Source organism: Schistocerca gregaria, chromosome 1, assembly GCF_023897955.1.
Source record: "Schistocerca gregaria isolate iqSchGreg1 chromosome 1, iqSchGreg1.2, whole genome shotgun sequence".
Taxonomy (NCBI): domain Eukaryota; kingdom Metazoa; phylum Arthropoda; class Insecta; order Orthoptera; family Acrididae; genus Schistocerca; species Schistocerca gregaria.
Window position 1 is genome coordinate 666107234 of NC_064920.1, and position 16794 is coordinate 666124027.

Below are 16794 nucleotides of genomic sequence, written 5' to 3' on the forward strand. Positions count from 1 at the left end.
GCTTCGGAGGTGCCTGCCTGAGTTCCTCTTGCCGCAGGTCGCGTTCATGTAGTTGTAACAGCTCTTGCTCTGTAGCGCTAATTGACTGCAGAAGTGTAAGATGTACGCCATCCGAAATGAAATGATTCAAACGGCTCTGAGCACTATGGGACTTAACTTCTGAGGTCATCAGTCCCCTAGAACTTAGAACTATCTAAACCTAACTAACCTAAGGACATCACACAAATCCATGCCCGAGGCAGGATTCGAACCTGCGACCGTAGCGGTCTCGCGGTTCCAAACTTTAGCGCCTAGAACCGCTCGGCCACTCGGGCCGGCCATCCGAAATGAAACTGAACACGCAACAATATCCTCCGCATGAATTCCTAAAGGAAAAAACTGAGATTAGGCAGGGCACAAGTGAAAACAAATAAAAACGAAATACGGAACAAGAAAATTTTCCGGAACTCCTTATACAATGATACTCAGACCCATAATGACAGCAAAAGTCCTGAAATCCAACTCCCTTCGTTTACAAAATGTAGAATAAGACGTCGTGCCCTGTACTTTCGATGACGTGAAATACTTTGTCGGTTTAAAATTTCTTGGCGACCGCCAGGTCCAGATAGGTTCAAAATTACATATCGACTGCGATACTGTTATGTCCCTGGCGGACTGCGTTAGTTTTATCTTCAGATTGTGTCGCTGGCGTGTTCTTGCGTCCACTACGTCCATAACACCACAACAGAAATGATCAGTATAACTTTAGAACAACGCTTTTCCAACCAGCTGCCACTCAGGAGCGTGACAATTGTTTTCTGTGTCTATATGTGTTGCGAATAGTTCACGATTCATTTCACATCTGGCTTAACTTGTGGTGCTTGTCTTATTTCATGATCGACAAACTTTTGCCATCTTTTTATAAAGAATTAATTCCGTGATAAAGAATTAATTCCGTGTTGATATATTAATCTCTCATTAATAACTGACTACAATAATGACAGGGTCACCATTTCATTAAATTACTTGAGCATTCGAGTTTTATTTAAGATTCCGATAGAAGTGGTAACATCCAATGTAGGCTAGCAACAATCACCATTGTCAAAGGGCTGAATCAGTTTAGCAGAGACATGGCCAGGCAGACAAATGGAAGGCTCACAAGTTAAAGTAATTGCTGTTAGGGAATAAAACAAATCACAAGACCAGTATAGTCTTGCTGTATAGCTGCACAGTACATGTGAAGATCTGATTTATCTCCGTACTAATAAAACTAAAAAAATTCTTGCTGACTGGCATTATAAAATTCTTTACAAATTCAACTAATAAACTGTCGTTACACTGATGTCTCTTTAATTAGGGAAAATGTAGGACGCGAGAGGGCAAGCCTCTGGATATATTTCCCTTAGCCTAGTTCCTGAGGTATGTTGGTTCCAGAACTCTGGGCTACTGAACCGTATCCCATATGGTGTTGCCATCAGGTACCATCAGCCTGTGAATGTGCCTCTAGCTGGCTGGAATGCTCTCTGCGGGCGGTTCATCCATATACCCATCCGTACGGGCTAGCCTCAAGCAAGCAACTGAAAAATATCCTTAGATAAACATTTGCTGTTATTTTCTAGTCTTCCTTCCCATTTAAATTGTTTGTATACCATTTTATTTTCTGACCACTTCCTAAGAAACTTTAAGTAAGCGATCTTTGGGAGAGCTGGAGAGTTCATAACCGTGACTTGCCCTTCTCTCCCACTCGCTCCCATTTAGTTCAGTGCTGAGTTCACTGTTCCCATGTTTCCAGATGACTCTCCACCCATAAAGCTACTTACGCCAAATGCCCAAAAAATGTACACAACTACAAACTAGTAATGTGGTTGGCCATCACCAGGTACCACCCAACGGGCAGGCATACCCCGGCACCGATCTCAGACTGGAGCAGCAGCGGGCAGCCAGGTGTGCGGCCCCCAGTTCCTGCGCGTCATGGCTGTTGTATTGCTCTGAATTGCGAAGCGCCTCTCAGGGACTGCTGCCTGCCTCCCACCGATCCTAGACTGCCTTCGTTAGCCTCCGCTGAACTTACAAAAACTTCAAAAAAAATTATCGAACCATCACTATCATGGTAATGAGGTACTGTTTCGTGTGAGAATCCGATATGGCTTTGATGGCACGAAACTTGATGGGATGATCCATTGTGGTAACAGTCATCTAAGGCCAGCTAAAGACACACATTCAAAGGTTGACTGTACCTGATGACAACAACAAATTGGATCATGGAATACTTCCTCATATCGTGTCGAATCTCCTCTTGCCCAGTGTAGTGCAGCAACTCGATGTGGATGGACTCATGTCGTTGAAAGTCCCCTGAAGAAATACTGAGCCATATTGCCCCCATAGCTGTGTCCATAATTGCGAAGGCGTTACCGGTGCAGGATGTTGTGAACAAACTGACCTCTCCATTATGTGCCGTAAATGTTCGATGGGATTTATCTCAGGCGATCTGGGTGGCCAAATCATTCACTCGAACTGTCCAGAACGTTCTTCAGGTCAACTGGAACAACTGTGGCCTGGTGACATCACATGATTGTTTGGGAACATGAAGTCCATTAATGGCTGCAAGTGGTCTCCAAGTAACCGAACGAAGATCGGTTCAATAGAACCAGAGGACCCAGTCCATTCCAGCCACCACCAGCTTACACACTGTCTTGTAGACAGCTTGAGTCTGTGGCTTCGTGGGGTCCGCGCCACACTCGAACTCTACTGTCAGCTCTTACCAACTGAAATCGGAACTTATCTGACCAGGCCACAGTTCTCCAGACGTCTAGGGCCCGATCGATATGGTCACGTGGACACGACAGGCGCTGCAGGCGATGTCGTGCCGTGACAAACGCACTCGTATCGGTCGTCTGCTGCCGTAGCCCATTAAAGCCAAATTCCACAGCACGTTCGTCATACGTCACCCACTGACTTATGCGGTTATTTCACACAGTGCTGCTTTTCTGTCAGCACTGAAAACTCTACCAAACACCGCTGCTCTCGGCCGTAACTTAAGGCCTTCCGCCAGTGCCTTGTCCTTGGTGAGATGTGATGCCTGAAATCTGGTATTCTAGGCACATCTTTGACACAGTTATTCTCAGAATATTGAATTCCCTAATGATCTCGGAAATGGAATCTCCCATGCGTCTGGCTCCAGCTATTAGTACGTGTTCGAAGTCTATAAATTCCCGTTGTGCGGCCATAATCACCTCGGAAACCTTTCCACACGAATCTCCTGAGTACAAATGACAGCTCCGCCAATGCACATCCCTTTTATACTTTGTGTGCGCAATACTACCACCACCTGTGTATATGCGTATCGCTATCCCATGACTTGTCTCCTCAGTGTAGACCACGACACCGTTTTGTTATCCTGAAGCAATGGTTTGCATGACTCCATACGGAAAATCTGCAACATATGTGTTATTAAATTTGTACACAGTCGATACAACGTATTAACACATGTAAATAATTTTTTCACCGCGTTCTGTTGAAGCATTATCGGCTGTCGTAATTTTTCTATTCAGTTCATAGATATCTATCCGCTGGTGATTAACTTTATCCCTTGTGTCCCTCGTATTTAACTCTCCAGAAATTTTCGATTTTTCTGACGAATTTTAAACTATGGTTTGTTTTCTCAAAAAGTCTGTACAACAAAAACATTAACATTCTCTTATGGTGACCTCACTAAAAGTAAAACATTTACACAATAAATATACTACTGGCCATTAAAATTGCTACACTAAGAATAAATGCAGATGATAAACGGGTATTCATTGGACAAATATATAATACTAGAACTGACATGTGATTACATTTTCACGTAATTTGGGTGCATAGATCCTGAGAAATCAGTACCCAGAACAACCACCTCTGGCCGTAATAGAGGCGTTGATACGCCTGGGCATTGAGTCAAACAGAGCTTGGATGGCGTGTGAAGGTATAGCTGCCCATGCAGCTTCAACACGATGCCACAGTTCATCAAGAGTAGTGACTGGCGTATTGTGACGAGCCAGTTGCTCGACCACCATTGACTAGACGTTTTCAATTCGTGAGAGATCTGGAGAATGTGCTGGCCAGCGCAGCAGCCGAACATTTTCTGTATCCAGAAAGGAATTATCCTGCATTATCATGCTGAAATGTAAGGTTTCAGGAGGACCGAATGAAGCGTAGAGCCACGGGTCGTAACACATCTGAAATGTAACGTCCACTGTTCAAAGCGCCGTCAATGCGAACAAGAGGTGACCGAGACGTGTAACCAATGGCACCCCATACTATCACGCCGGGTAATATGACAGTATGGCGATGACGAATACACGTTTCCAATGTGCGCTCACGCGATGTCGCCAAACACGGATGCGACCATCTTGATGCTGTAAACAGAACCTGGATTCATCCGAGATAATGATGTTTTCCGTTCGTGCAACCAGGTTCGTCGTTGAGTACACCATGGCAGGCGCTCCTGTATGAAATGCAGCGTCAAGGGTAACCGCACCCATGATCTCCGAGCTGATAGTCTATGCTGCTGCAAATGTCGTCGAACTGTTCGTGCAGATGGTTGTTGTCTTGCAAACGACCCCATCTGTTGACTCAGGGATCGAGACGTGGGTGCACTACCCGTTACAGCCATGCGGATAAGCTGCCTGTCATCTCGACTGGTAGTGATACGAGGCCGTTGGGATCCAGCACGGCGTTCCGTATTACCCTCCTGAACCCACCGATTCCATATTCTGCTAACTGTTATTGGATCTCGAGCAACGCGAGCAGCAATGTCGCCATACGATAAACCGCAATCGCGATAGGCTAAAATCCGACCTTTATCAAAGTCGGTAACGTGATGGTACGCATTTCTCCTCCTTACACGAGGCATCACAACAACCCAGGCAACGCCAATCAACTGCTGTTCGTGTAAGAGAAATCGGTTGGAAACTTTCCTCATGTCAGCACGTTGTAGGTGTCGCCACCAGCGCCAACCTTGTGTGAATGCTCTGAAAAGCTAGTCATTTGCATATCACAGCATCTTCTTCCTGTCGGTTAAATTTCGCGTCTATAGCACGTCATCTTCGTGGTCTAGCAATTTTAATGGCCAGTAGTATATTTATGGTAAACGCAGATTGTGCTACGAGAAACGATTAATCCGTTTCACAATCCTATAATTCGTTTGTTTTGTAGCAGGAAATGTGAAACTTTCTGAGGTAGATGAAAGTCATTTATTGTCTTTTTACTTGTTTTATCGAAATCTTTTTAAATTATCTGGGTTGTTCTTATGGTAAAAATATATTATTTAACAAGTAAACAGTTTCAAAGGTCTATTCACTTATGTTTCACTGTTAGTATTTCAGGAGTTGAATTGTAGCTACGCAAATTTATGTCCTTCTGTATTCATTGGCTGTGAAAAACTCTGTGTTTAAATATTTCTTATGCCATTCAACATAATAATAGTAATCCTTGAGTAGTCCTGTCGCTTTTCTAACAGTCTACTTAACGCAAAAAAATCATGTAACAGTAGATGTACAAGGTGTCTTCTACCTTACTTCAGATTTAAAAAAAAAAAAAAAAAAAACGGTACAACATTCTGAAAAGCCATTTTAAAATTACAGAAGCTGCAATGTTAATATTTTTTTCTACTACTAGTGTCGATTTTAAATCATCGTAAGTTCGACAAATACTATATAACATGGGACGATGTATCATCGACGTCAACAGTAAAGGAAGATCGTAGGATTTCCGTCTGGCAAGCTTCATGATTTTACCATATACAGCCATAAAAATTGGTTCTCTTATCCTGAAAAGAGATAGATGTCTTACACTGTACTTTTTGATAATACAGAATATTTCGCAAAGGAAAATCACATTGTATGTTCTCTTTGAACCGATTATGAAATAGGAAAGGAACATTATTTGAAAAAACAAAAAAGGTGCAGTGACCCACAACATAAAAAACATACAGTGGTGTGTTTAGTGATCCGTTCAATAACGTGTAGGCCCTCTGCAAACCTTCTGGCATTCTTGAAGCGATGGGGCGTGCTCAGTACCAACTCTCATTGCAGGCCGCTTGAGACGTATTGTCACACTCCTCAATGGCAGCATTCTTGAGAGCTTCAATAGTTAATGGAGAATGTTGACGATCACTCTTCTGAGCAAGCTCCATGCATACTCTATGCAATTTATATCCGGTGGGCATGCTAGCCAATCCACGTCCTGTCAGATACCAAGACACACTGCGAGCACAATGAGGTCGGGCGTTATCACACTGTAGAGCGAACTCTTCCCCTGCAGTCTCTGGAAAACCACTGACTCTGGGTCGGAGAATGTTGTTTCCATATATTGCAGCATTCATGTTGCCCTCAATTGAAACGAGTAGTATGCGGCCGCCATACATAATACCTGCCCAGAATGCGACTGAACCATTGGATTGTTGGTGATGATCCACAGTCATTGAGGGATGATTGCGTTCCGATGTTCGCCTCCACATGCCAACAGTTGTTGTGACAGTGCAAGCCTATTCGCACTTCATCTGTGAACAGGGTTTTGGTCCATTGCTTTCGTGTTCAATGCTGGGGTAGTTGCGGCAAGAGCTAGCCCTGTTGGACAGGGAATCAAATCGTTTGTACCACTCTTGGAAGAGCCGTCTTGGCGTTAATTTTAAGTAGATTAGGTATACTACAAAAGCCATATGTATAGATAATTTGGCGTAGATGAGAACAGAGCTGCTACTGAAAACCATGCTACTGACTTCACCACTTTGTGATTTCTCATTCAAGTCCGCCTCCGTAGCCGTGCAGTTATCAGTGGCTGCCATGGATGGTCTGAGTTCAATCTTCAGTATCAGAACGGGAGAGATGAGTTTTAAGACGCTGCTAGCCCCTGCCCGGAGAGCGAAGCGCTGAGTGCATGCATCTGACCTCACAACGATGTCAAATGTGGTGCTTCGGACGCAGGACGAAGCAGCACACGCTTAGCAGGCCAGTTCTTTGTAAGGCACGTCTTACTTTTATGTCGTATTAAATGTCCTTTTATCTTATTTAAGCGCGAATAATTCGTTGGTGTCCTATTCTTCATTCCAGACTCGTTTTGAGACAGCTCCTGACGCTAGTCTACCTTGCGCAGTTATCTTCACCTTTTCGTAGCTACTTCAATTTCCTTTCATTTTAACCTGTTTATTGCAATTAAACCTCAGTTTCCCTCCACGATCCCACTGGCAAATTGAATATTTCTTTTTACCACAGGGTATGTCCTATCAAGCGATCCCTTCTTTTAGTAAATTTGTGCTGTATATTTCTTTTCTTTCCAATTCAGCTCAGTACCTTTTCCATTAGTTATTCGATCTACCCATCTAACCAATAGTATTGTTCTGCAGCACCGCATTTCAAAAGCTTCTGTTCTCTTCTTACCTGAAACATCTATCGTCCAGGTTTCACACACATACAAGGCTACGCTCCAGACAAGTACCATCAACAAAATTAATCCCAAGACCGCTCTTCCAAGAGGGGTGCAATTGATCTGATTCCCTCTCCTTGTCCAACAGAGATAGTTCTTCACCTCCCTGCTTGCTTGCTGTTATTCAGCCGTTCCCCATCTCGAGAGATGTTCACGTTGTCTCTGCACACACTTCACTGGATTCTATACAGTTCAATTGTCGTTGCAAATAAAAGAAAATTATTATGTTCCCTAACCTCTCACCGACACTGTGTAATTAAAGTCGTCCGTTCTGTTTCGATACATTACATAGTAAATAGCGAATTTTTAAATCGATATTAGATGTCAACAAATTCTTCTTTACCATAACTGCTTTTTTGCTATTGCTAGTCTGCATTTTATATTCTCTTTACTCCGGGCATCATCAGTTAGTTTGCTGCCTATATAGCAAAACTCATCCACTTACGACGTTTGATGCGTAATCTCCTAATCTTCTTCCCTCAGTATCGCCTGATTTATTTCTACTACGTTCGATCATCCTTGTTTTACTTCTGTTGATGTTCATCTTATAACCATTTTTCAAGATAGTATCCATACCATTCAACTGCTCTTCCAAATCCTGTACCGCGTCTGCCAGAATCATAGTGTCACAGAAAAATCTTAAATATTTTATTTCTCCCACCGTTCCACAGATTTCTCCCCCCCCCCCCCCCCCCCCCCCACACACACATTCGTGACTTCTCTTTGGTTTCCTTTACTGCGTGCTCAGCGTACAGACTGAATAACATCAAGAGTAAGCTACTACCTCAACTACTGCTGTTCTTCAATGTCCTCCAGTACCCTTCCCACAACTTCCAGTACACACTGTACTCAACCATGATTATGTGTAACTAAGTTACCAGAAGTCCATCGCTCCCGAAAAAAAATCTAAAACATATGAAAAAATCTAAAACTAATCATTCACATGGCTAATGTATACTCTGTCCTAATGACGAATGAATGCAGATATACGTAATTACAACGATTAATACTGAATAGTTCTTCAAATTTGTTATTAATCGAAAAATGAAGTTTAATGAAATTTTAATTATACAAATAAATAACATGATTATCTGTACTAAAGTGAACAACATTTCATAAAACCAATTGATTTTGATTGAATTTAAGCCTATTTAACAATCAGTAATACGTGTTTGTGCGACGGCGATCATTAGTCATTTGGGAGCCAGTTTGTACAGACAAGTAATCAAAAATGTTGTTAGTCAAACAAAGTTCACATTGAAAATTTCAAAATTCTGCACAGAAACTATTAAGAAAATCGAAACTGAATAAATTATAGCATTACCGAAACGATAATAATTACGTAGCGGAACCTTACTTAATCTTTACTGTTACTAAATTTATCTAACCAACCCTCCTAAATAATTATAATTCATCTTCACAACTGGTAACAGTTAAATGGGAATGGCTTCAGACAATAACAAAATATTAAGGCAACGATTAAATATGACATCGATGCATGAATTTGCCGAAACACATAAAAGTACGTTGTATTATTGAATAAAAGTTAAAATTCCCTATCTCTTGCCAAATTCAATAACCAACAGTCATCAAAAATCTCAAAAGTTCCAAAATACTAACAAGCCTTTTACATAAGTAGAAGTCTGAAATGGTTCGATCGATCTTATTTTCTGTGGGGCTGCTGATCCGACGTTGTAGCTCGACGGCAATAATTACGACAATTATGTCTTGTGCTACAATTGCAAATATTTCATATACGTGCTGTGGCTAAACAATGCCAGTCTTTTTTAATCCCTTTTAAGCCTCAATATAAATCATCGTTGTCCTGTGCTTCATGGAGATTGCACTGCCTCTCGAAAGTACAAGACTCTGCTGCACGCACAGCCTCTAGGCCGGACGCAGACATTCTTGCACAGTCTTTCTCTTGCAGATATACAACTTCTTCGTCTGCTCGCTACTGACTCCCTACTCTCTGCGTTTCTGCCAAAGAGGTCATTTTTACATCAGACAGCACCACTGACAACATACACTCAGTACATATATCTATGGAATTAGCATAGCCATCTGCACATTAAACCGGGCTAGTCAAGTGATTTTGGGACGACGTAGCTTATTTGCATTTTAGGATAATAGCAAAACTCGAATATTACTCGAATTCGGTTTTTTTTATTTACGTGTAGTACGACTCGATGTAGGAGCGGTATAATTAAGATATGACGCGGTGCGATACGATAGTAACTCTTTATTGCTCGAATATTACACTGCAAGAAAGCGTAGAACGCACTGCTTGCGTATACAGCCGGATCAAAGATGGTCCGCGGCACTGAGTTTCCACATATGTTTCTTGAAGTTGGATATTAGTAACAGCTGTGGTGCAGTATTGTTGTTGCTACGGGCGCCAAGAGAAGTACACGTAGGGAGGACCAGTTACTTATCGTAGGTATATAAACGAATGTATAATTACATGAGACACTCAATATGTTGAAAAAAATCAAGAAATGGTGTTAAATCTTCTATAGTAGAGATAATGTATGCTTTTTTTGGTCATGTGTTTATGATGCAAGTAATAGATAAATTTGAAAGTATGTTTGAATAAGCTAGTATTCAGTGTATGCAAATGCGTGCTCCATTCATCTGCATATATAATTTATACATGGAAGTGCGATTATTTTCAATTAATGCAGGTTCTCAAATCCTTGTCTGTCAATCACTGTTTTCCTATTTATACTGAAAGGATCTGAATGGTTTATTTTCAGTAAATTAGGGGGCCGTGCATTTTTTTTGTTTTAAGCTTGATAGGGTGACACTGAGAGGGGAGAGTTGTTTGTTCTTTGATTACCGCGGACTGCTACTTGTTTCACGTTCGAAGTGACCGAACTTTTCTATCGCAAGAAGTTCGACTTTCAGTCGCAGTCATATCGCATATTTTAGAGCTCCAATATGACTGTTGTACTGGAACAGTGACAATATTCGAGGATTTTTAGGTTAGGCCTCTATTACACTCGGTTCACCCGATCCAAATTATGAAAACTAATATCATTACAGAACTTCAGCGTTCGGAGCTGAAGGTTGGAGTGCTTTCAGCCAAACCCAATTCTTCACTAAACCAGCAGAGCTACCGCAACTTGTAATTCATAGTAGTTGTGTAATTTCTACAATAAATTGTTGCACAGATTAAGACAGATAACAGTCATGGACGATGTTGTAAGGAGAAGACGGGCTGGAGTAGTCTGCGATCCATATCTACCAGTAAAAAAATACTGCGTGTCGAGATGTGGCCAGCTCTGCTCTCTGCGTAAAAAGGGCGTTTATTAATAATCAGGTGACACGCGTGCAGCCCTCGAGAGAGCCTCTGGTACGCAACAGTCCCAGGCAGGTGTCACCGCTCTAATGAAAACATTACGGAACACCGCGACGAGAGTGAGAAACTGGGAGGGAGAGAGAGAGAGAGAGAGAGAGAGGGAAAGGAGTGCGTGCCAGGCACGTGGAGCCGCTCGATACGGGTAGGAAGGCCGATGTGGCGGTGGGTCACTGCTGCCGCCCACGCCTCGGGTCAATACCCGGCCGCCCGCCGCGACCCACTCGTGGGTCGCTCAGCGTTCCTCAAGACTCCCACCTCCCACCCCCATTCCCTCCCCCACCCCGCCCCCACGCCTAGACACCTTCAACGAGCCGTGTCGGCCAGCGCGTCAGTGATCGCTTGTAACCGACACGATTGACGGTCGATACATTGACATGCTCGTGGGTTCAAAGTCAGGGCGTAGATCCCCACAGTCACCGAAGTGGCTTAAAATCGAAAGACTTGTACCTGGCGAACGGTCTGCCCGACGGAAGGCCCTAGTCACGCGACGGTCTCTATCACGAAGTAGATGAAGTATTCCACTACCTAGATAGTAATGTAATCCATGATGGATGAACAAGCAGGACATAAAAAGCAAACTAGCTCTGGAATAAAGAGGAGTCTACTAGTACCAAACATCCTTAATTCGAGGAATAAATTTCTGTGCACTTTTGGAGCACAGCATTAAATAGTAGTGAAACTTAGACTGTGGAAGAAACTAAAAAAAAAAGTTCCAAGTGCCATCCATACAGATGAGCTACACTATCCCAAAAACCTCTCAAGATAAGGAAGTCAACTATTTGCCTTCCATACTACCAACCTGAAGTGCTCGTTCCTTTTCATATGCTTTGCAATATTGCAACTAGATATTTAATGTGACTGGGTCAAGCAGCACACTAATAATTCCGTATTCGAACGTTGCACGATTGTCTTTCCCACTCATCCGCATTAGTTTACATTATTCTACATTTAAATTTGGATGGCATTCACCACTAAAACTAGGAATTCCGTCTAGGTTATAATGTATCCTCCTACAGTCACGCAACGTCGACAACGTCCCATGCAACACAGCCTCATTAGCAAAGAAACGTAAATTGCTGCTCACCTTGTCCGTCAGATCACCTATCTGTACAGAGAAATCGACATTAGATATTACGTAGAGGGGCATATTAATTTTGTTGCTTGTTTAATATACCTAATTCCTATTACAAATGTGTGTGAATTCCTAAGGGACCCAACTGCTCAGGTCATCGGTCTCTACACTTATACACTACTTACACTAACTTCTAAGAACGACACACACACACACACACACATGCCCGAGGGAGGACTCGAACCTCCGGCGCGAGGGGCCGCACAATTCGTGACATGGCGCCTCAAACCGCACGGCCACTCCACGCGGCTAACTCCTGTTAATATAGATTTTAAGGCAAGTATTTTTTTATTTTTAATGGTACTGCAAAGCTGTTGAAAAGACGAGTACGGCCATATCATGCTTGTTAATGATTACGTTCAAGCTTTTAGAAGAAATTTTCGGAAACTAATCTCAAATTGCTGTGCAAGACGGCTGGAATCGTAATTGCGTCGCAAGACACCGCCAAGTAGGGCTTTCACATCAGGCTCCGTCGTTATATGTCCCCGAAATATAGCTCCACGCTACTAAGATGCAACGTAAACCATTTTTCGCTTTAATTTACACCAGAAACGTACAAGGTCAGCTACAACTGTTGAAACTAGAACTAGATGCTATCTTTTAGCATATCGGAAGGGCCTTAGGAGAACTTAAGAATGTGTGTACGTACTCACGTTTAAGTGAACAACCTTTTACGTCTACATCTACATTTATACTCCGCAAGCCACTCAACGGTGTGTGGCGGAGGGCACTTTATGTGCCACTGTCATTTCCTCCCTTTCCTGTTCCAGTCGCGTATGGTTCGCGATAAGAACGACTGCCGGAAAACCTCCGTGCGCTCTCGAATCTCTCTGATTTTACATTCGAGATGTCCTCAGAAGGTATAAGTAGGGGGAAGCAATATATTCGATACCTCAACCAGAAACGCACCCTCTCGAAACCTGGACAGGAAGCTACACCGCGATGCAGATCGCCTCCCTTGAAGAGTCTGCCACTTGAGTTTGCTAAACATCTCCGTAACGCTATCACGGTTACCAAATAACCCTGTGACGAAACGCGCCGCTCTTCTTTGGACCTTCTCCATCTCCTCTGTCAACCCGACCTGGTACGGATCCCACACTGATGAGCAATACTCAAGTATTGGTCGAACGAGTGTTTTGTAAGCCACCTCCTTTGTTGATGGAATACATTTTCTAAGGACTCTCACAATGAATCTCAACCTGGCACCCGCCTTACCAACAATTAATTTTATATGATCATTCCACTTAAAATCGTTCAGTACGCATACTCCCAGATATTTTACAGAAGTAACTGCTACCAGTGTTTGTTCCGCTATCATATAATCATACAATAAAGGATCCTTCTTTCTATGTATTCGCAGTACATTACATTTTTCTATGTTAAGGGTCAGTTGACACTCCCTGCACCAAGTATCTATCCTCTGCAGATCTTCCTGCATTTCGCTGCTATTTTCCAATGCTGCAACTTCTCTGTATACTACAGCATCATCCGCGAATTTCTCAGCTCGAATTTCTCACCCCAAAAGTAGATTCGTCACGTTTATACGAGTTATTTTCTAAGATAGAAAAAATCAGCCCATACATGCGTTTTCACATCTCTAAAGTATCGTTACATGTTGTGAAAATCCTGTACAGGACTATGCCATAGACTATATTCCCTCTAAGCTTTCCCTGGCCAGGTAAAGAAGTATGTTTTGTTATCTGTCACGTCCTGCATCACAGGACTAGAATATTAAACTCATTTTTGGCTCATGATGGAGTGCTACGATCTACCACTGTCACAGGACACCTCATTTTCAGACTCTCTCTTAAGGTAACAGCACAGAGAAGTTGCAAATATAAGGTTCATACTAAGTATCACTTTGTAAATTCAGTAATAGATTTGATTTTATCGCAATGGTCGTCTCTCCCTGTGCAAGTGAGAGATTGTAATATCATTAAAAGATATCTTTGCCACGAAAGAAACACCGAGTCCAGAATCATATCTTTGGTGCCCTAGCCATCGCCTCCACCGACCAGGTGGCAAGTCGCTGACATCAAATTGACAGGCTAATTAATTAAATTTATCATGAGAGTCACTTTTCATGGCGAGTAATTTTTCATTTTCAGTAGGCGGATTACACTCACCAGGTAGTTTAAATGGGAACCACTGGAGTCTTTTCGAGGAACACTACTGAGATCCAACGTTTAAAGCTGACCATAGAAAGATTCTACCGCCAGCAACACACATTTCCCCTGAGGAACTCGCTATTAAAAACACCATCACAATGACTACGTTACTGTCACCCTGCAAAAAAAGTGGTCTTGTTTCTAAAGGCACACACAAGAATCGCTGATAGCGTTAAGTTTTCTGGTAGAAATATTGTCTGTAATTTGGAACCAAGTCTCTCCATTCAACCACATACTTGCGTTGGATCTTACAGAGAAGTCTTTTAACGATTACAGTTAGACAGTCCCTTTGCATCTTGTAAATGCTCCTCAGATCTAACCCCCCCCCTCCGCCCCCCTTCAGCCACGTCCATGTGATCATCCCAATTTAAGTTGGATCTGAGCGGAAGTTAAAGAGCGTTATATCCAGCACCTTCCGCAACCCATGTACAAACAGGGTGAGCATTCTGGAGTAATGGACGAAAAGAGGTTTCACAAGTGTACTACAATCCTTTTTAGAGTCAGTGGTGACAACGCAAATTTGAGGTGAACTACTATTTTTCCATCTTTTTGAAAGTGCATTTACAGACATATTCAATTGGATTTAGCAAATCCTGAAGCAGCTCGTGCACAAGGACAAGCGGATTTCCCTAAAAGTGCATGAAGTGTCTCAGGGGTGGTACCACAAGTGAGGCGCGATCTTTTCTTTTAGACTATGTGTTCAAGCGCGGCTGTGGTGGTATTCCTCGAAATTGTGTAAATATTCTCTCGTAATCTGCAGAGCTCTCTCTTTGTGCAATGGTAAATTCAGTTCCTGTGACATTTTCAAGTTACATATGTGACAATATTCCCCAACCCCAGATGTAATAGCTCCTGAAGCAGTTCATGAAATGCAACACAAGTATGTGCGCCAGGGAGGCTGGGACAGTTTAGAGCCCATGGTGGATCGATTCTCAGACAGTCACTTGCCTTGGAAGGAGCATTCGCATGCGTCGGTATTCTGCAGAGGTTTACCAGGTAAATGCTGCTTTGTTTTCGGTTCTGTCCGATCATAACCAGCGGAAGGTGCAGCCCCAGCAGTGATCGCAACAGGATGTGGCCATTTCAGAAAGATGGCACATGCTTTGACAGGAATTACTCAGCTGCTTTTGCTCAGGGGTTAGTGTGACATCTGGTCTGTCAGTCGCAGGGTTCAAGCAGACACTCTTTGATAGGCACGTGGTATGGCCACTGACGGACGCATCACTTTACAGGACAGCAAGCTAGCTGTGTGTGTGCAGTGGCACGATCTGGCATGAGGTGCAGGTCAGTAGACATGCTTTGCGATCAAAAGATTTTTAACAATGTAATTACAATGTTCCTAATGTAACCAACACAAAGAGCGATCGATTTAAATACTTATTTTCTACGTGTTTTACAAGACCCACATCTCCCCAAACAGAAGACAATGATGAGTAAGAGACATCCAAACCTTGCAAAATAAGTTTTTTATAAATAAACACTATACCCTCCCCTATGTAATAGAATTTCCAATGATGAGATCCTTCATTTCCATCACAGAGCCGCCAATTTTCTGATTGGGGAGAGAAGGGTGGGAGGATTGTGGGGTTTACTTGAGTGGGATGAGGTAATTAAGTGATCAATTTAATTAAGTAGTCATAGGAGATATTTTAATAACCGAGACCTGAAAGTGTACCTGTCTCAGCGATGGGGAGGGGGTGTTGGAGGTTTCCTGAGGGTTAGTGGGGAGGAGAGAGCGGAGGAGGGATAAGGGGAACAATAGGATAAGGACCTATCAATTGAAAGGAAGGTTTATCCCCAGGGGGTTTTAATATGCATAGCAGAACAACTGAGTAAGGGCCTGTCAATCAAAAGGGAACGAGAGTTTGCTCCTGAATGTGTACTTGCCCATAAATGCAGGCAATGCACACTAACAAAATGCACCCATATCGGCATTGTCCCACTACTTAAGTGCTTCACATACCGCACCAATCCTGTCAAGAATGAGCCACAAAAGCATATCCACAACGTTGGAAAATTGTTTACCAAAACCACTCTCCTTGTTCTTACTTACTGCTAATGTTTTCTCATTTCATGTTGCGATTGATCATGTCTGAGAAATGAAGTTCCAGGGCACCTTCTGGCCCCCATGCTTTGAAATGGTTTCCTGAAATACACAATACAGATTGTCTAGTGCACAGTAATACAGGTAAAACTGAAGAATGAATGGTGTTGTCAGTAAACGAACAAAGGATTTCCAGAAAAACTACATTCTGGTACCAGTTCATTTGGGCCTTGGCACCCTTAAAATTTCCGGAGGAGGATTCATGTAGAAAGATCACAGAAGTTTTCTTTTCAACAAGAGATGCACTAAAGGTAAATGGACGTCAGGATTCCAATATGTTCTTGACAGTTTCACCCTGTCCAAGTAGTTCTAAAGCAGAGACCACCATGCAAATCTACCCGGCTAGGCTTGCCAGAATTCCGCCAGTGAATTGCACGTGCCAGTGTGACAGGATGTTTATAGTGTTGATAACATAAATGATAAATATAATGCTTTCCTAAACACATTTCTGATGCTCTTTGAGAGTTGCTTTCCATTAGAACGTTCTTAACAGGGTACTAGCAGAAATAGGCAGCCTGGGTGGCTGACTAGTGTGCTAAGGATGTCATGTAGAAGAAAGCGGGAATTATATCAAAATGTTGGAAGT

The 16794-nt window shown here is 42.7% G+C and overlaps 1 protein-coding gene and 1 non-coding gene across 2 annotated transcripts in view; one reads left to right on the forward strand and one right to left on the reverse strand.

Moving 5' to 3' along the window:
- Window positions 1-230: 230 nt before the first annotated feature.
- On the reverse strand, window positions 231-314 carry Trnap-ugg (transfer RNA proline (anticodon UGG)). The gene has a single exon. It is a non-coding gene; the product is annotated as a tRNA-Pro (tRNA).
- A 1490-nt stretch (window positions 315-1804) lies between these two features.
- The window catches only part of LOC126267711 (hairy/enhancer-of-split related with YRPW motif protein), a 186086-nt gene continuing 171096 nt past the window's right edge, over window positions 1805-16794 (forward strand). The window contains exon 1 of the mRNA XM_049973049.1: window positions 1805-1923. Coding sequence (XP_049829006.1) covers window positions 1805-1923 — 119 coding nt within the window. The remainder of the gene's footprint in view (window positions 1924-16794) is intronic.